We start from the raw sequence: 21087 nt of genomic DNA on the forward strand, positions 1-21087 counted from the left end.
GCTATGGTCGTGCCATCAGTTAACCCTTCGCATGCCAGATGTGGCACGCGTGCCCAGGGTTGCCGACCCCTGTTGTAGAAAATCACTGACCTTACGCTGATGCCAGGATGCAACCTTTCAAACTATGGACTTCTACGTCTATTTTCAATTTGGATGGGTAAATAATATTGCTATGTGGAAGCCAGAGATGGGCAGTGTTACTGCCATGTTAAGGGATTACTTTTTTGGGAGAAGTAATCAGTAATTAGTAACTAATTACTTTTTTCAAGTAACTTGACCAACACTGGTGGAAGCTGAAGAACAAGAAAGTGTTCATCATTAAAGCAAAGGTAAGTGTCGCATAGCTATCTTAAATAAACTACCACACCTAAATCTTATGCTTGGTTGACTTGGGCTTTCACTGTGTATGACTAGAAAGGTTCCAGTAGTACTAATTTGTCACATTAACGTCATGTCAAAACAGTAAAGTTGAAAGAGTGTTTTTCCAGCGTCAGGTTAACCATTCCTGGAGTTTAAATTAGCCACCTCTGAGAGCCTGGATTGTTGTGGAGATTAGTGCGATTTGGCCTGTAAGGCAGGTAAAGAGATGTGTCCTCACATGTTTGTGCTATACTCAACGCCCTTCTGGCAGCTGTAAATAAATGCTGATTAGTGCATCCCATAGCACAGGAACTATCTGCCGTTTTGGCCTTCAAGCCACACGTTGAACTTGATGTTTAAAGGGAGTCATGCTAATTTCACATGTAGCATCCACGTACAGCTTGTTACAAGCAGGTGTGGGGCCTGACTGACCACAGGGCAACATAAACGTAAGACCATGTACAGGGGCCCAGCTTCCTGTCCCCCCTGGTAGGACACTTAACATGTTGGTGGAATTTGGGGAGTTTAGATTTCAAACCACAGGGCACTGTTTGAGGCCCTGCAGTAATGCTCCAGTCTGTGGCTCCAACTTCGTCCCAAACTTTACACCAATCATCAATATTTAGCAGGTGGTTTTGATGGTATTGCTTGTTTATGTATTTGACCGTATTAGAAGGCTCATTAGATCATACTGAGGTTGTAGAGGAAGTTTGCTACTCAATCCCCGGCTCTTTGAGTTATCTTTCACAGTATTCTTGGGTAAAATACTGAACCCCAATTTGTCCACAGTGTATCCATGTGAATGTGCATGTAAATGCTAAATAAATGGCTTAGACATAGATAAGCACTGTGTGAATGTGTGTGTGATTGGGTGAACGAAAAACATGCTTTTAGTGCTCAAACTGGGTATAAAGACAATAAGGACAGGAGGTAAGCATCCTATTTATCATTTAAAGACATGGTTAGTGTGTCACATGAAACACCTTTACAGTTATGCATTACTTTTGTTTTTAAAGATAAGAGTTACGCGGCATATCTGACTTACTGCTGGGCCAGCTGGTCCTGGGGGTCCTGGAGGACCATAGATCTAAAGGCAGGGTATACACAGTTTTAAAAGTAGTGCTTATAAGGCACTGACAAGCAGAAAATTATAAAACTCAGTTTATAAATAATCCTTACCGATTCTAACCTTCCTCCATCTCCAGGTTCACCTTTTGGACCCTGTAACAATATGTGGGAAAGACACAGGGACAAAGGGTTCGTGATATATTTCCATATTTTACAAAACTATTACAGGACATCTGTGATTTCATACTACACTTGTGCGATTTGATACAGCACTTGGAGCACAGCATTTCACTACCTCACAGCCATCTAACCAGCCATCTCTTGCAGCTTGAGAGGCAACACTGCATAGCATCGTACACAGGAACCATTTGTTAGGGGAACATTTCAGTGTACTATAAGGTCACATAGTTATCAAATCAAATCAAATCACTTTTATTGTCACATCACATGTGCAGGCACACTGGCACAGCACATGCGAGTGAAATTCTTGTGTGCGAGCCCCACAAGCAACAGAGATGTGCAAACACAACAACACAAACGAGCAAAATACAAGAATGGCCAACCTGAAACTAATAAATATATGTACAATATATAATAGTGTATGCATTTCTGGATGTGCATACTAAATATTTTCCTACATGTGTGTGTGTGTGTGTGTGTGTGTGTGTGTGTGTATACATATTTTTACAAATTAAATAGTAAAAAAAAAAAAAAAAAAAAAAAATAATAATAATAATAATAATAATAATAAAATATATAAAATATACAGAGTTGAATATGTGCAAAACAAGTGGCATTTATATACAGTGTGGAGTGCATAATGTTGAAGTTCCAGTAGTGAAGCTGAGGTGTCTATGACGTGTTCAGCAGTCTGATGGCCTGATGGAAAAAGCTGTCTCTCAGTCTGCTGGTACGGGACCGGATGCTGCAGAACCTCCTTCCTGATGGAAGCAGTCTGAACAGTTTATGGCTGGGGTGACTGGAGTCCTTGATGATCCTCCCCGCTTTCCTCAGGCAGCACTTCCTGTAGATGTCTTGGAGGGAGGGAAGCTCACCTCCAATTATCCGTTCAGAGCACCGCACTACTCTCTGGAGAGCTTTGCAGTTGTAGGCGGTGCTGTTGCCATACCAGGTGGTGATGCATCCAGTGAGGATGCTCTCAATGGCACAGTGATAGAAGGTCCTGAGGATGCGGGGGCTCATGCCGAATCTTTTCAGTCTCCTGAGAAAGAAGAGGCGCTGCTGCGCCTTCTTCACTGTTTTGTTTGTGTGTACTGACCACGTAAGATCCTCAGCCAGATGTACTCCAAGGAACCGGAAGCTGCTCACTCTCTCCACAGCAGCGCCGTTGATGGTGATGGGGGTGTGTACTTCTCTGCACCTCCGGAAGTCCACTATCAACTCCTTTGTCTTTGCGACGTTGAGGGTGAGATGGTTGTCTTGACACCAGTGGGTCAGGGCGCTGACCTCCTCCCTGTAAGCCGTCTCATCACCGTTGGTGATAAGACCCACCACTGTAGTGTCGTCCGCAAACTTCACAATGATGTTGGAGCTGTTAGTGGCTGTGCAGTCGTAGGTGTAGAGTGAGTACAGGAGAGGGCTCAGTACACACCCCTGTGGAGCACCAGTGTTCAGTGTGATGGGGGATGAGGTGATGCTGCCCAGTCTGACCACTTGGCGTCTGTCAGACAGGAAGCTAAGGATCCAGCTGCAGAGGGAGCTGCTCAGTCCTAGATCCTGCAGTTTCCTGTCCAGCTTCGAGGGAACGATGGTATTGAATGCTGAGCTGTAATCTACAAACAGCATTCTCACATACGTGTCTCTCTTCTCCAGGTGTGACAGGGCAGAATCAGAATCAGAATCAGAATACTTTATTGATCCCTGGGGGAAATTATTTAGTGTGTAGTGTGTAATTATTAATTAGTGTGTAGTGTCAGGGCTATGGCATCATCAGTGGACCTGTTGTGGCGGTATGCAAACTGTAGAGGGTCCAGTGAGTCGGGTAGTGCAGAGCAGATGAAGTCCCTGACCAGCTTCTCGAAGCATTTGCTTACGATGGGGGTCAGGGCTACAGGTCGCCAGTCGTTTAATGAGGAGATGGTGGAGGATTGGGTACAGGGACGATGGTGGCCATTTTGAAGCAGGCTGGGACTACAGACAGAGAGAGGGAAAGGTTGAAGATGTGCGTGAACACTCCAGCCAGCTGAGCCGCGCATGACTTGAGGACGCGGCCGGGAATCCCGTCCGGACCAGTAGCTTTGCGTGCGTTCACCTTCCTGAAGCACTTCCGCACATCCTCCTCAGACACAGTGTGCGCACTGACGTCATCCGCGGTGCGCACACTGTCCGGTCTCATGGTGTTCGCTGTGTCGAATCTAGCGTAGAATACGTTTAGATCCTCACACAGAGAGGCCGTGGTCTGCGGTGTGCTGGTTTTCCCTCTAAAGTCTGTGATCGTGTTTAGTCCCTGCCACATACTCCGAGGGTTGTCAAACTGTTGCTCCACCCTGTCCCTGTACTCACGTTTGGCTGCTTTGATCGTCTTCCGGAGTTGGTAATGTGCGTGTTTGTAGTCCGATGTGTTCGCGGAGGCAAAGGCGGTGTTCCGTGCCGCGCGAACATCTCCGTTAATCCAGGGTTTTTGATTTGGGAAGGATTTAACTGTTCTGGATGGGACGACATCTTCCACGCATTTCCTGATAAATCCACAGACTGAGTCTGTGTACTCATCAATGTCTCTGGCGGCCACGTGAAACATTTCCCAGTCCGCGTGATCAAAACAGTCCCGCAGCGCAGACTCCGATTGGTCCGTCCAACAGTGCATGGGGCCTGGTGCCTACTTTGTTTTACATTTTGTATGTCTTACTGTCAGACATCTGTTGCATAACCCGAGTCTTATACAGCAAATCTCACCCAAGTAGTGAAGATCTACAAGGTTTCTAAGCATATTAAATTCATAAATATATAATGCACCTAATTACTGCTGCAACAATTCATCGGCATAATCATAATGTCATTGACTATAAAAATTTGTTGATGCACAATTTTATCATTGACAGGTCATATACTAACATCACGTAAATGTGTTTTTGTAACTGCAATAAGCTTCAGGAAGCGATGGGGGCAGTATCGCCTCTATCGTCTGCCAAGACTTCACTAAATACTAACAAAGAAGAACATGTTGTGAATGCAAACATGAGGATGGAAGAAAAGGGAAACTGAGATTTTAAAATACGCAACAGCATTTCACAGAAAACTGCACAGAAGTGCATTCGGGGTGGGCGAGGTTGAGATGGTTTGCTAAAGGTGGGCTGATCAATCCAAATATTTGTTCTGATATCAGATTGATTCTAACACTATAGGATAGAGACATTATTTCTATCCTCCAAGTTCAGTAAATAGTTTTTAACAAATAAATATTTTTTGAAAGATCTACTTCAAACATGCACAAATATTAAAAATATGTCCCAGCATTGACAGATTCCAAACAATCTGTATTTTTCCCCCAATAAATTTGTTAGAAGAAATTTTAAAATAAGATGTCCTGATCCACCAAATATAGCAAATGCATCAGTTAATTTCTTGCACAGAACTCCAACTTACAGTCTTTGACACTCTCGGGGTCTCTTCCAAGTCTTTAATTAGATAAGAGTGTAGCGAGAAAGACCAAGATGTACCCTCTGGATGACAACGATGTGGAACAGTGATAATGTGGAACTTCAAAGACAGTTGTGTGGTTAACGTAGTCACTTACAGGTGATCCAGATGGACCCATGTCACCCTTGGTGCCTTTGGGTCCTGGAAAGCCCATGACACCTCCCTCTCCTCTGGGACCTTCAGGACCTGCCGGGCCCAGGAGACCAGGTTCTCCAGGCTTCCCTCGAGGTCCCTGAAAATAGAGGATCATAAGTTGCTCCACTTTATTAAATGTAAACAACAGAAATCTGCATGAATTAAATGTGTGTTATATCAAATCAGTGATGGTTAAGTGTAATTATCACCCACACTCTTGGATTTTAGGAACCTCATAAAATCAGACCTGAGTAATAACATGGAGACAACATAATATTACCTTCTCTCCATCCAGTCCTGGTGGACCTGGTAGACCAACTTCACCCTAAGGACAAACCAAGGTCGCATTACCAACTAGGCAAACCAGACAATTGTCTTCGTTTACAATAACTGCACATCCACACCAATGTCATTATGACTGAAAGAGAAACCTCTTTTAACACAGCCTGTTTGTTTGTTTTAATGCAGACTCTTGCAGCTCTATCTGCAAATCAACATTTTTAAGCAATACCAGACTAGACATTCATGCTATTATGTAAAATGTCGCATTGGGTTGGCTGCAGGTAGAGCAGGTCATCTGCTGATTGGAAGTTTGGTGGTTCATTTCCAGTCTGCATGTCAAATATCCTTGGGCAGGATACTAACCTCAACTGGAGTATGAATGTGTGCGAATGTTAGCAGTTATGTAGAAACAGAATAGGAAAAAACTGCTTGTATGAGTGGGTGAATGAGGCATTGTCAGTGCTCAGGTAGAATAGGGAAGGGCTATATAAGAAGGAGTCCATTTACATGTCACATGTCCTAATAACAATAGTCTAATCTGGAGGAGATGAAGGCATGAACAAACATCTCCAATTCACCTCTAGAGACAAAAGTCCTGAGTTTAGTGATATTTCTTATGTGAAGAAAGAAACAACGGCTTGCAGACTTGATTTTGGCATCAAAAGTCAAAGATGAACCCAAGTGTCCGAGCAGCAGCTTTTACAGTGGATGAGAAAGACACCAAACGTTGTCTGATTTGGGCCTTAATGCTCTGTTGTCTGTATTAAGCTGCAGAAAATTGTTTGCCATCCAGCCATTAATTGTGTTAAGACGGTCCAATTTATCCAATTCTTGGAAAAATGTTAAAAAGTTGTTACAATCCTTATCTGAAAAGACTGGAGACAAACAATGCTATTCTGTGTATCAAAGAAAACCTTAGGATCTCTTTTTCCTACTCTCACATTTTTTATCATTTTATTTTTTATTAAAAGGAATTTTTTCCTTTTAATAACCCTTATGTGCCTCAAGTTTTCTGGCTTTCCACAGCTGCTCAGCTCTACAGCAACGTCACCTAAAACTGCGGATAGATTCAGTGATCCGAGGAGGAGATTTGAGAGATGCCACTTTGGCCGGTACAATCTGAAATGAAGGAAGCTGCACCCAGTTTTATACCATCAGTCTCAGCCAGATTATTAGCAAACAATTCTACAGATTCTTCCACCACAGAGTCAGTAATAAGTTGTGAGTGCTATGCATGAACAGAGGGCAGAGTGTCAAGGCTAGAAGATAGATCAAATAAAAGACATTTATGGTCACTAATAAAAATGTCTTGCAACATTCTCACACAGTAACACAATAATGTAGCACATTAATAAATTGTCATTGCCAATGTCAAATTTACTACACAGGATTTTTAGTTATCCACCTGATGGACAAGCAGAGAAAAATAATTTATCACCAAACCCCAGCCTGTGTAGACCACAGAACAAAAAACTGAAACCATAGGGGAGTGTAAAATATGCACATTACCATATATTCATTGTGAATGATGACAAAAGTATGCATGTTTAGTTATACTGCGTGCAAGCATCATCTGGCATTGTGTTATTCTAAAATACTCTCCTACCTTGGCTCCAGGGATTCCAGGTGTCCCTGGAGGTCCAGGTAATCCAGGAGGGCCCTATAAGGATGAGAGATTCAGTCATGAGATATGTTTGCATTTTGTGCAATACAATCTAGAAAATACTCACCATCAGGGGGATGTTGCGGATATCCTGTGAAGAAATATTAAATGTTACTAATGCTTTATTTAATGTGTTACTTTCTTTGTAGATGAGAAAGTGAAACTCATATGAAGCGACATACATTTTCATACTGGATTTCAGCCCTTCCTGGCTCCCCAGTCGGGCCTGGCAGACCCTAGAAGGTGCAGATGTGCCATTTGTCAACTCAGTGGACACATGTTAATAAAAACTTTTATTTCATCCAGAACTTACCCTTGGGCCAGCTGGGCCTTGAATACCTGCTTCCCCCTATTAGTTGATGTAAGACATAAGACTTTGGTTAGGCATAAATATGCTATAGGATTCATATTTTTCTGAATAAAGGCCCTTTCAAAATTTATTTCTAGTGCTCTTATCCTCCTTTTTCTCCCTGGGATCCTTTGTCACCCTATAATAAAAATATTCTAATATTATGCAGTAACTTCACAGAGTTAGAGTTACTTAAGCATTTTTTAAGTAATAATTGCATTGCTGTTTCATGGCATTGTATTTCACTCACTCTGGGTCCTCTTAGTCCCGGCAGTCCTGGTGAACCAGGCTCTCCTTTAATTCCCGGGGCTCCAGTGTTCAGCTCTCCTTTCTCTCCCTGTCATACATATAGAAAAGGTCTTAACCAATGGCATACACTGTTATCTCCAATTTTATCTCCATGAAAATCAAGAATAATCAGTCCTCTGAAGAATACTGTCAGCAGTTCCAGAGCAAATAAATACATAGTAAGCTGGTAAGTGGCCCTGGGGGACATTGTTGTCTAACCGTTCTGTCCGTGGCTTCTAACAGTTAAACATTTACTGTTTCATGAATTGAACAAATAGTGGCAATATGAAGGTTGATAGAAATGATTGGTAGAATTAGCCAGTTTCATGAAAACAATCATTAAGACTACACATTCTGTCAAAGAGGGAGCAAAATCCAGCAGCACGGAAAGACAGCCATCTTGGAACGGATATATTCACTGACACACTGAAATGGGTGAGTTACTAACAAGCTATGATGACAGAAAGATGACAAAACCACCATAAATAAACAAAACCACTATGAACCACAAAGAGTGAAAAAAACAATAGTGGCCGCCTCGTGGTAGATTCTAGGTGATGTTCAGAAAAGGTGTCACAGGGATTCAAACTCATCTGAGAGTTTTAGTGGATGCACCTACAGTTTGAATGTAAAAATCCTACGCTGCCTAGTTCTCGAGTTATCATGTTAACAAAACTTTCAGAAAGTGTCTGTGAGTGTTCATCACGACATATCCTTGGTAATGAGGATGAGACATGACAAGGGCGCACCCCAGGGGCCAGAAGGAGGTAGAGAAAGACGTAGGAGACCTGGGCCATCTACAGCTCCCCAAAGTACTCAAGACCCAAGGCCACATATCTATAAGAACTGTTTGCACCCCAGAAGAAGAATGAAGGCCCCCAACTGAGCCCTCACAGCCAAAAGACACGAGCCCCAGAGAATCAGAGGCAAGGGGCAGCCCAACCTGCCGGAGGCTGACCATGTCAGCGTGACCCGAGATTGGCCAAAGTGCCCAAGAACCCCCCTCCCCTCCCCATGACAAAGGCCCAAGTCACCTTGGACCACAACCCCCAAGGAAGCAGGCTGATAACCACGGTCAGCTTTTTAACCAGCAGGGTCGGCCTGATGAAAATTGATGAAAATGTAAAAAAAACATGAAAATGTAGATAAGGTTGATCAGCTCCACAACTCTGAGTGGGGCTGGTAAGTGAAGTGAAGGGGGTTCAGATGTGGTCTGACCAGAGGATGGAACTGATCGAGGTTGTCTTCCAAGGTCTTAGTTAGGTGCAAAGAAGCATCGTTTTCCAGCCACAATCACATATCACCCAGTTGAATCAGCCTTTACATTATAAACCGTAAATTGTTTACTGTTGCTAATCATGATCGCTGCCCCTCTTGATCTTGAGTCAAAGTTGGACTGAAACACTTCAGCTGTGCAGATATGAGTCTTCTGCAGAAAATGCAATGCCTGTGTTTAGCTGTTTTAAAGATCTAATAACTTTTTAAAATTTCATTGACTAATTGCTGCTGTAATGGAGGTTGTGCTCTCCGAGTGCTTCTTGTTCTTACAGTGATATGACATGGACCTTCAGCACCTCCAGACTGGTCAAAAAAGCCCAGCAAAGATCGCTCTGCCTGAGAAGGTACAATGAGCAGAGTTCCTCTAGAAATGGCTGCTGGACTTTTACAGGACAACCTGGGATGTGGTGGTTCAAAACACAAGAGTTCACTTGAGATGATCCCAAAGTGTCCCATTAGTAAACTCAAAGGTTTGTCCAATGTTCACAAAGTTTGCATTTTAACACTTCTTTTTACTGTGACCTACAGTGTGTGTAGATATATGTGCACTGACAAAGTTTCCATTACAAAAACAAATTACACATACGGATACCTTTAAGACCTATCGGCAACTCTTACACTGAAGAGACCGTAATCAGCCAGTGATGACACTGCAGTATTGCTTTCATTGTGTTTGTGTTGCAGCCCAGTGTCCTGACAGTCAAGAAGCACAAGGAGATACACCTACTGCTAGAGTTTCCATAACCGCTTACAAATTCCATGTGTGCACCAACGAGTGACAGTATCTGCTTCAACACCTATTCAATGTGTCACAGAGACACAGAAACAAGAAAAACGCCACTGAAAAGTTTCATCTGAAAGATATTCTAACAGCATATGTGCATCTCCAAAAGTTGATTCTGTTCATCTGGGCGTAGCGTTTTGTGGGAGAAACGTTTTGTCATCATCCAGGTGACTTCTTCAGTCTCAGCTGACTGCAGGTTTCCCCCAATCTTATAAACAGGACATGAAAGTATATGTGCAGTCACCATGTCACACTGAATACCTCGTATTCTAGCAACTTTTAAATGTCTTTTCAATTAGATTTGCACAGTTTACTTTACTATTGTTCTAGCCACCTCTAGTCCGTTTCTATCCTTTGCAAGTCCTTCCTGCTGCGAATCATGAGCAGATGAACCGTCAACAATGTGTAAAGTTCAACTAAGCAACTAAAATGTCTTCATAAAGTCAGACATTGGATTGGATAACAGAATGACTTGTGTGAAATAATGTCTATCTCCCTCCTGCTTATTCTTATCTTATTCTTCATCATTTCCTCCGGCTATTTAATTGTTCCTCCTCATTTGCAGTGAAGGAAATGTGGGCACACACTTCTCCTGGTCATGAAATCCAGTATCTTACTGCTATTGTATTTAAAATATGGGAGCAGAACAGACAATTTTAATAAGAGCTGGTTTCAGAAACACCACCTATGTTAGTATTTTGCAACAATGACCGATGGAGGTGTTGGATGTGTCTGTTCCCTGTGTGTCATTAGACCTGAGCTTCCTGCTGGGAGTTTCAGGAGTTTTCTCTGAGATTATAGGACCAATTTCCCCTAAGTTCATAGATTATTCTTCCTTGTGCAACTATTTCTGGGCACTGAAGGTTCAGCCTGTGAAATCACTTTCTCTTTATTAAAGAGTAAAAGCCTTCACAGATTGCTGCTCCCTGTGGATACAAAATGCTATACAAGTTTAACCTTCCTCCTGCCACCATCTGTCTGAGGCCCCTAATGGAGAAAACATACCCTGCCATCCTAATGTGGCCAGTACAGAGATGTACTGTGAGCCCAGGTCTGCTGGGACTGCTGCAGTGCTGACAGAGGAAGCAGAGTCCACCATGTAGAAAAACAAGACAATAAATGTCTTCATATTTAATTATTCTGTGGTAAAGCCTCTAAGACATGACAAGCATCTAAGACATAAGTGCATCCAGGTAAGTTCCAGTTTCCTGTGTTCAGAGACAGACAGGAGAAGGATTTGAAGCCTGTTTCTACTGATTCATACATTTAAAGCATGTTCCTATCACCCAGACTCCAGCAGTGACATCTGCCATCTTGGCATGAATAAATAATCCTTAAAATGCCACACACACAAGCTCCCTGCTTGGCTTTTATTTTTCATTCTCTCGCCTCTCTCTGGGAACGCCCTCACTCTTTCACCTCCCCACACAGTGCATGGAAACATTAGCTCAAGCAAGCAGACAGTCCACTTCATCCAAGGGGAAACAGACCACAGGGAGACGGGGAGCTGACAGAAGTAGAGCTACAGCCTCCTCTTGTTAGCTGCTTAAACTATGGAACTGAATTAAATCCTCTCGTGGAATTAAGGCCAGAAACTATGAAGAGAAGTCTGTGTCGGGCTCTTCAGCTTTGAACTCAGCTTTACTTTACTAAAGTGAGTAGTTCAGAAAAAACAAAAGGTGCCTTATTTTACTTCCTCTTACCTTATTTCCTTGGTCTCCCCCAACTCCCTGTGAAGCAGATAACAATGCTGTAAATTTAACAATAATTATACTCTCCACTAGATGGCGCACACGATATTTTGTAGTCCTTTCAGTGAGTAATGTTTCATGTCAGTGAGCTGATGGGCTCATGGCAGAAAACAGATAAGATGGAACATTTACAATAATCTGCACAGAAGGAGAGCAGCAGCTTATTTTCACAAGTGCCAACATTTGAGCTCTTGGGCAAAATCACATCTTATAGATTTATACTGTGAATTCGTTGCTATAACTGTTCATATCCAGATGGCAGAGACATTAAAATCTACAACTGTTTATTCGATTATACAGTTTGGACAAAGACACAAACTAATAATAATATTGTTTTTGTTGTTTTTTGTATGCCCTGTCCACATTAGAGCAATCAGAATCATTGTGTGAAGGACAAGGACAGTCTGAAGGATTTATTTTCCCATGTAAACCAGTACAGCTTTACTGGTCCACTTGATTGACATATTTTATTGGACCTTTATTATTATTATTATTTATTTTTTTCATTTTGAGTTATTACACTGAGAACGGACAGGACCGGAGGACAGGAAAGAGAAAGAAAGAGAAAATGGGAAGAGAGTTAACAGAAGGAAAGAGAGAGAGAAAAGACTAGCAAGGAAAAACACAGCATCCGCAACCGTAAATAATAAACAGTATAAATAAATAAATAGTAATATTGTCACCAGTGATAGGGTTTAAAGGCACTTGTCATCAGGAGATTAGATCTCTTGGAGCAAGCTACTGTATCCTGCAAACTGTCCTCAAACCTTAGAGGATGATCTTAAAAGCTTAGAGTGTGTTGGAGAGTTTCTCCTGATGCTTTGGGTCAAACATAAAGCAGAAGGTAAATACCTTTGGGCCTGCTGGGCCAACATCACCTCGATCCCCCTGTGGAGACAAACAGACACACATACAAACACCAAAATAATAACACTAATAAACACTGAAAGCACAGTAACAGCCAACAGATGATCAAAGTGGTGTCTCGAAACCTATTAAAACTGAGCCCTATTTCTTTATTTCCCTTTTAAAGTAAAAATATAAGAGTTCATTATGAACATAAAAATAAATAAAATACTAAAATAAAAATAAATAAAATACAACTTCCTTAATCTTTCTGCTTTGATCGTACGCAGGTATTCAAAGCTACATGATATATACGTCCATCATTAGTAAATAAGTGGTCATTTCTTTCCGTTCATAAGGAAAAATGTGTCTACTGGAATATAGCATAGTTGAAATAATACTTTTTAAATGTAAAACACAGAAGGGAGCTCACCTTTTGTCCTGGCACACCTGGCTCACCCTGAAGACATAAAACAATAAGTGTATATGTATAAAGCATCTATACATTCAGCTTTGATTTACCGCAGTAAGCATTTCACATCTCTGCGTCACATCTGAGCTCACAGTTCACATTCCTGCTTTCAAACAATCCATAACAATTAATGCATCACGTGGAGCGTTTGCATCAGGCACACTGAAAACTTTCTGACTTGGTGTCATGTGGCCTGTTTGACTCCTACAACTCTAAATTCATCACGGCGGGCTACAGTGATGCTGTTTTTATTTTGCACTTTGTATTAGAAAGAATGTTTTTTCACCTTTAGTCCAGGCAAGAGCTGCATAAAGAAGGAAGAAGAACGTTAATGTTGCATGAATTAATAATGTGAAGGCTCTAGAAAAACATGACGAGTCACAACACTAATGCTTACCCTTGGGTCTTTTCCAGGTTTGCCTGGCTCTCCAGGTTTACCCTGTGTGACATAAAACTTTGTTTTACAAAGACTATACGAGCCATGTCATAATCTTGTGAACAATGACATTATGCCCCTCCCTCTAGTGAGAGCATAACAGTAAATACATTCATATAAAGTGAACCTTTATACTAGTGAGTCTCTTAAATCTTGTCTGAGATGGAAAAGTCTGTTAAATTTAAATTTGACACCATGGTGCGTGACACCAGAGGATATATAAAGAGGTAAACTCAGATTAAGACTCACCGGTGGGCCATTGGCCCCATCCGATCCCGGTGTTCCCGGTGGACCGGGTGGCCCCGGAGGTCCCGCAGGCCCCTGTATTCCAGGCTCGCCCTGCTAAGAGAGTTTGAGTTAAAACCTGTCATTCTACAGTGAGCCACACCAGCCATGTCCAAACAACCTCACACTACACTGCAATCAATTCAATAAAGGGTGGGGAGCAAGTGCTGTGGTGTTGGAGAGAGCAAGGTAAGCTAAGGAACAGGGCGAGCAGTTATTATGCTGGAGAACAATGACTTTTTTCAATTAATACCCAGTTTCTACATGCTTGACCTGTGACCCTCAGCTGACAGGATATGCAAGCATATGGTCAATAGATGCTCCAAAAGTGACCAAAGAGTCATTTAGCAATAACACAATCACAGAGGTTTCATTTTCTGGACTGCTGTCCACAGTTACCAGTGTGGATCAAGAAGACAGTGAATAGAAAGAGTGCCTTTCTTATTCAATGATGTGAATGCCCTCCCTGTCAATGAGGTCAAAAAACCCCAAGTATCCAAAAGCTCTGAAAACCAATCACATGATTGAGGCTGGTGTAAAATATGAAAACCTTCAAGAACACCATTTTACTTGTGACTCTAGAGACCATCATACAGAGACATTTAATTAACCATCATCTTATCTTAATTCAATGCTACACAAGCTATACAACACAATTTTTGTACCATTGTTGTCCAGCTTTATGCACACCTTCATATATATACATATATATACACATATACATATATACACACACACACACACACATGGCAGCAGAGAGAAGCTGTGGGAAGGAAGAGAAGTTGGATGGCAAGCAGGGGACATACACAATTGTACCTTGAGGCGTTTTAATATTAGAGGGCTTATTGAGGGCATGTTGCGCACGGTGATGGGCAACATCTGCTGGGGGGGAAGTCACAAAGCACAGGTGGCCAGCGATGCAAAAAGGTCACAGGGCAAAGGTCACCAGGAGGCCAAAGAAAGGAAACAGGGTAGAAGAGGAGAAAGACGGATAGAGGGGGAGGGATGTAGAGGGAAAAAGAAATGAGGGTGAAAGGAAATGGGAAGTCAAATTAGAAAAAAGGAAATAAGGCTGAAGAAAGGAAATCTAAAAAAGAGGCCCCAGTAAAGCAAACTATAGGCCTGAAGCTGCAAAGGGGATGGTCCATGCACTGATATGCTCTAAATTATATGCTGAATTTTGTTTTGCTTCTTAGATGCCAGCAGAGAGCCTTTCTGTTTGCTGTGCAGGATTTGTTGTGGATCAGCATCCCCATTAACTGTTACTCAGGCCCGTAGATTGCAGTGGAGCAGAGGAAGGAGCCTGTCTTGCCACAAAGAGAGTACAGCAGTAGAGTTACAGTACATATTCAGACTTACTGTGGCCAACTGTCCAACACAGGGCTGTACAATACGTCGCTTCTGTTGAGATGACCAGTGCGATCAGATAAAAGGTCAGTACAAGTACACCTGTGATGAGAGCTTTGTTTTCCCAAGTGCATGAAACGTGCCTACTTTTTACAAAGCGTACATATTTCCACAAACTTTATGATGCCACTAAAACGAAAGCACCTTTATCAATAAAGTAAACCCAAAATAATTCCTGGCCAGTCTTCTCTGTCTTAACACGTATCCAATGTTACATTTGATTGACTTCAGTTAGACGATGCCTGTTTTGCTATGTAACCAATCACGCTCTTTATTCAGAAGATCACTTAGAAGTTCTATGGAAATACATACAGCAGATTATAAGCAAAGGTGAGGGAAGAGTAAAAGTAGGCAAGTCTGCTGCTTTGTCTCCAACCATTACAGTGATCCACCACAACTGAGAACAGCTTTAGATGGATATAAGTCACCTGCTGCTAATATTAAGAATGAATCAGATAAAAATGGTCTTTCCTGTGGGGAATATTTGTCTTTATGTTGAGATGCATAAAAATGAAAAAGTATCAGAAATGCAAAACTAAAGGACAAACAATGAACATGCTGACAAGTGGAAATTTAAGGCTCCTTAAAGGATTTTTGATATCTTACGTTGACAAAATAAAACTTGACTGAATGTGTGACTGTGGCTTGTAGCAAAGAGTACTTGGAGTTTTTAAAAAAAGCATCAAGTAAATACTCAGTAAAGGTTTTGTGTCACCAAAAAGGAAATGCATTAAGCTGATCCTGATTAATGAATCTTTATTCTTTTCTCTGGGTGGAAAGCAGAAGGTTGACGAGTGCCTTTGTTCGTGGGCACTGGCTCTCTTTGTGGCATGACCTCGCAGCACCCAGTGAGGGTTATCAAACAGGGTGTTCAGAGACACCCACAAACCTTCAACAGAGTATGACTTGATCGTAATGCAGCCAGGGTTTTCAGAGGAAGATCCTGCACAAAGAGGCCCTACACACCATGGAAATTGTCATTTTAGGCAACAAACCATTTCATTATCAAATCAAACAGAAAGTTACATACAGAACTGAGGTCAACATTCGCCCAGCTTACATAATCGAATCTTTAGTATCAGAAGAGCTGAGATGCATTTTCTCTAAACACCGGGTCTCTGTGGCTTTTAAACACCAAAACACGCTGCACCAAAAACTGGTCCACCCCAAGGATCGGGTCCCCCGACACAAACAGAGTAACATAGTGTACGCTGTTAAGTGCAGGAGGATTGCCAGGATTTATACATCGGAGAAACCAAACAACCTCTGGCTACAACACAGCAGAGCCACCTCGTCAGGCCAGGACTCTGCAGTCTATTCACACCTACAGGCCAGTGGACACTCTTTCAATGATGAGCATGTTCACATCCTGGACAGGGAGGAACGCTGGTTTGAGGGCAGAGTCAAGGAGGCCATTTACGTGAAAAGGGAAAGACCATCTCTGAGGTTACATCTGTCATCATCTTACAAAGCTGTGATTGCAGCCATTTCCAAACTCTGAATGGTAGTTGTTTAATAAACAACTAGAACCAGATAATTATCAGAGAAAATCCACTTGCATCAGTCCCTTCATCCAACTTCAAATTACTCAAATGCCCAAGGCCCTTTGAGGTGATGGTAGTGGTGGATGTTGATTATGAGGTTGTGCAAATTGACAAAGGCAGAGCAATGCAGATTTACCACCTCAACCTGACCCTCCTAAAAGCATAGAGGTAGGCGGAGCTTGACTCTCTGCTGAGCTAGGTGAATAACTGAAAAGGCAGTGGCGTATTAGAGCCATCTTCACCTGTAAATATTGGAAACGAAGTATTTGACAAGACATTGTTGCCTGTCTATTATTACTAAGACTAAATTAACATCTGAACTCCACAAACAGCAATTCCCTAAGACTGCGGCCTGGACTGTGTTTATACCATAGGAATGCCCCTCCAGACTGCTGCAGGGGTTTCTTAAAAACTTAAAGACTAGCTAAAAATAGGCTAATTTATCAGACAAATCTCCATTACATAGCAGACTCTTTTTCCTGGCAATCATACACATCTGTCTGTATAGCATGCTGCTGGTAGGGACCCTGTTTTCCCTCAGCTACCTGAACTGCAGAGACAGAGGGCCAAAGAACTGCAGTTCCACATGTGCTACCTATCATTCATCTATTTTTGTCATCGTTAACGACTCTATTAGTTAATCTTAAAAAAAGAACATAATAATAACACACTCAATATGTTAAACTTTGACTTCTTCTGAAAGAGAACCAGCAAAGAATTAGTTTAGTAGTAATGTTTCCTTACCCGATGTGTGTAATCGCCACAGATACCCTTGAATAAACGAAAAAAGTTGAATTAGAAAGAGATCGTTAGAGTATCAGAAAACTGATCTGAATGGCATAAAGAGCCATAACCCTAACCCTAGCCCTTTCACACGGTGAGTGTAGTTTAGTCTATGGAAACTGTGTTGAGTTCTGTAGCTCAAGAAGAGTTTTCCCAAATGTGATAGCATACACCTTGATGGTGTCATAATGTTGCCCTCTGAGGCTGACACACTGCTTACATTACTGCTACCACACACTGTAGAGATATGCTAGTTAAAGCTGATAAGCTCTGTGCTATCTTGCCCTGATTCTAAAAAACAACATGATGGAAGCCATAAGCAGACATTTACTCTTTCAAATGTGGACTCCAGAAATCAGTGGCCCGTCTTTTATATACAATCTATGCTTCTGATGCTTTAATTAAATGGTGTGAGTACTTCTTTCATCAAATAAAGGGTAGTACACTCACCAGCCATAATAAAAGAAAAACATGAAAAATAAAAATCTCACCTTCTCCCCTTTAGGTCCAGGTTCCCCCTGGACAGCAAAAGAACACAAGTAAAGAAAAGAGGAGTTGGTTACAAAGGTAGCAAAGAGCTGAGCAGTGCGTAATCAGAGGACTGACATCAGGTCTCAGATACTTACTGGGTGTCCTTTAGGACCACGCTGTCCCTGAAAGACACCAGGAAAACACTTTGTCTTAAATATGACCTAGGCATTGATTAGCTGCTGCAAGGTGTGAAAGACTTAACATGAGTGAAAATCATTTTCTCAGAATAATCAATCAAACTGAAAAATGGACTGTTCTAACTTCTTGTTAGGAACGAACCCACTCAGGTTAACTTCCCACTAAGGCCTGGATGTGACCTGCACAAGTAGCTGTCAGATCTCAGCAACTGGTTTATTAAAGAACTCAGGAAGAGGGGCACAAATCCATCCATCCAGTCTATCCCAACTTTATATTCACTGTGTTTTTAATTTGTTAAAGAACGACTTTGTTGCACAGGGCTGCTCCACTTGCCCTGTGGGGGGTCTCTGTCTTTTAAACTTGGGTTCTCTACCAGAGACTTAGGATCTTGAGGGTCCTGGGCAGTATCTTTGGTGTTCCTAGGACTAGGTTCCTGCGACTCCCATTCCTGGGATCTGCTTTAGCCACTCTTCTATTTTTGCCATCACTGCCCTGAGTGCTCTGATTACCACAGGGACCACTCCACATCTTTTCTCTCAGCTCTTGGTATTTTTTAATCTTCACATCTTCCTTCTTCCCGATGTCGCTATCACTTGGTATAGCTACATCTAACGCTACAGCTGTCTTCCTCTGCTTGAACTTGGCCTGTCTGTATCTGAAAGTCCCACTGGATCTTAGCTGGGTCATTTTCAACCATCCTAAAGGCCATATCCCACTGGATAATTGGATACGACCTTGGGACTTCCAGGCCATAATCATCACAGATCTCCCTGTGTACTACGACAGCCACTTGCTCATGGCACGTATAACCTGCCAGCTAGCATCTTGCACTATTCTGCTGTGTGCTGGAATATCTCAGGGAACAGTCTGTGCAGCCTGAACCTGGTAGACCCCAGCCTCTATCAATCTTGTGCTTAAAGCTTGTTCCTGTGCTGCCATGATTAGTGTTTCTGTGCTGTTTTTCAGTCCAACTTTGTCCAGCCATACAAAGTGGGAAGAATGTTGTTTCCCCTAACATTCCCAGATAGTTTCACAATTGTCTATGAAACCTACATTGTTTTTAAGGAGAAAACTGGCTGCTCCTGTCTGCATGCCAAATATCCTCGGCCAAGACACTAACCCCAATTTGCTCTCTGATGTTGTTTATCTTATCTATTTTAATTCTGTTTTATTTGATTATATTATCCCTCTGTTCAGCACTTTGGCCCACACTTGATGTCTTTTAAATGTGCTATCTAAATAAAGCTCACTTGACTTGATGCAACAATCAGAGAGTGTGTGAATGACAGATTGAAAACACTTACATTTAAAAATTATAGAAAAACGTGCTTGTGTAAATGGGTGAATGAGGCAGGTTGTGTAAAGAACTTCAAGTGCTCAGATATAGTAGAAAAGCGTCATACAAAAATCAGGCCATTTGCATTACACCCCCCCCCCCCCCCCCCCCCCCCCCTGTCCAATTGGGGGAGGGAAACAAAGAAAACTACAGAGTTTGACATTTTTTGCAAAGTTACACACCAGTTCATTATTAACCTTAAAACCTTTGACTGACATAACCCTGTGTCATATTTCTAAAAACAGAATTGCTAGTAGCCAGAGTTTTCCCTTGGCAGGTTGGTGATGGACTTTTGTTCCGGATACGGTTCCTGTTCCTACCCAACTGCTCGGGACGATCGGCTGGGAGAGAGCTAACGATGGCTAAAGGACAGCACAGAGGACGACAGCACAAGAACAGATCCTAAACACCAGATCCGTAGAGGCAAGAGTCTACTACAGCTGACAGGCCCAGGGTTGCAGACCTTGTTGCAGGATAGTTGTAGGATGGGACTGCATATGGACTTCCAGTCCCTAAGCCCCAGTGGGAGACACCACCAAAGGTGGTTAAGAACAACAGGGCGTCGAGTTCCACACAGTCAAGCCAACATATAGTGGAGGTTGACAAGGAGCAGAAGAATGCTGGGACAGATGTGTCTGTCCCAGCAGACAGCAACAAGCAATAAGAAGCACGGGAAATAGAGAAGTACCAGGTAGTTACGGGACAAGATTTTGTTTTTGTTCTGTTTGTGTACTTTTCATGTTATATTATAACGAGTGCTTGATTGGCACTATTTATGTTTATGACTTACCATGTCTCCCTTTGGTCCACTCTGTCCCTTTGTGGAGGCAAAACAATTAAATCAATCCAAACATATAACATCACTAAACTAAAAAATAATAATAAAGATGATGATGGCTGGTAGAATTTTTATTAATGACCAGTGAAGGAACTAAATTATTCAGTTCTTCCAGTTTGCAAAAGGAACTTAATGGTACTCACAGGCTTGCCATCTAACCCAATTGGACCCTGGGAGAGGAGAGGAGAAGACAGTACAACATTTAGATTGTGTTATAGTCCCTGACTCACAAAGATGCAATTTCTAACTTTTAGGAAATACACTGGCAATTAAATAAAGACTGTGTATCTTGCTCAGACATACAGATGGCAGTGCTGGTGGTAGTAGAAGGAAGGTGCTGTTACCAGTATGCTACTAGTTAAAACAGTTATTGGTCTGTGTTTACTGTGCTGAGCAGCACTCACAAAGTGGCAATCTAATCATGAGAAGATGGTAATATTTTGGTTTGATGTTCCATTTTATCTAAAGGAGTGCAGAAAATGTTTTTACATATTTTATATGAGTAAAATCGTCAATCACCAGCTAATTCATGAAGTATTATAGCCTAAAAACAACCCTGGCAAACAGGTGGTTATAGCTTACTGGAAATCCTGGAAATCCTCTTGTACCAGGTTGTCCCTAAAGAGATGAAAAAAAGAGAAAACCATGAGTGTTTAACATGCATCCGACAGTCTGACATAAAGCCTGGAAAAGTGTAGTTGAGAGTAGAACGGTTCCGCTATTTTTACGTATTTTGTAAATGGTGAATACACTGTGTGCGATTTCCTTCTGTGTACACGAGGAAATCAGATACTGAAAAATGTTCTGTCTCGCCTCAGGCCAGCAATGACTGTGAAGCTTCAAAATGTACCACATA

At 42.0% G+C, this 21087-nt stretch overlaps 1 protein-coding gene across 1 annotated transcript in view; it reads right to left on the reverse strand.

Moving 5' to 3' along the window:
• Positions 1–21087, reverse strand: part of LOC101470101 (collagen, type XIII, alpha 1) — a 72641-nt gene that overhangs the window by 32730 nt on the left and 18824 nt on the right. Inside the window, exons 6-28 of the mRNA XM_076891344.1 lie at positions 20814–20849; positions 20375–20401; positions 20184–20210; positions 18015–18041; positions 17880–17906; positions 17350–17376; positions 15951–16019; positions 14471–14533; positions 13619–13708; positions 13331–13372; positions 13220–13237; positions 12895–12921; positions 12468–12503; positions 11568–11594; positions 7765–7851; positions 7479–7514; positions 7348–7401; positions 7233–7256; positions 7109–7162; positions 5501–5545; positions 5183–5317; positions 1540–1581; positions 1406–1447 (exon numbers count right to left, since the gene is read on the reverse strand). Coding sequence (XP_076747459.1) covers positions 1406–1447; positions 1540–1581; positions 5183–5317; positions 5501–5545; positions 7109–7162; positions 7233–7256; positions 7348–7401; positions 7479–7514; positions 7765–7851; positions 11568–11594; positions 12468–12503; positions 12895–12921; positions 13220–13237; positions 13331–13372; positions 13619–13708; positions 14471–14533; positions 15951–16019; positions 17350–17376; positions 17880–17906; positions 18015–18041; positions 20184–20210; positions 20375–20401; positions 20814–20849 — 1062 coding nt within the window. The remainder of the gene's footprint in view (positions 1–1405; positions 1448–1539; positions 1582–5182; positions 5318–5500; positions 5546–7108; positions 7163–7232; positions 7257–7347; positions 7402–7478; positions 7515–7764; positions 7852–11567; positions 11595–12467; positions 12504–12894; positions 12922–13219; positions 13238–13330; positions 13373–13618; positions 13709–14470; positions 14534–15950; positions 16020–17349; positions 17377–17879; positions 17907–18014; positions 18042–20183; positions 20211–20374; positions 20402–20813; positions 20850–21087) is intronic.

Source organism: Maylandia zebra, linkage group LG13, assembly GCF_041146795.1.
Source record: "Maylandia zebra isolate NMK-2024a linkage group LG13, Mzebra_GT3a, whole genome shotgun sequence".
NCBI lineage: Eukaryota > Metazoa > Chordata > Actinopteri > Cichliformes > Cichlidae > Maylandia > Maylandia zebra.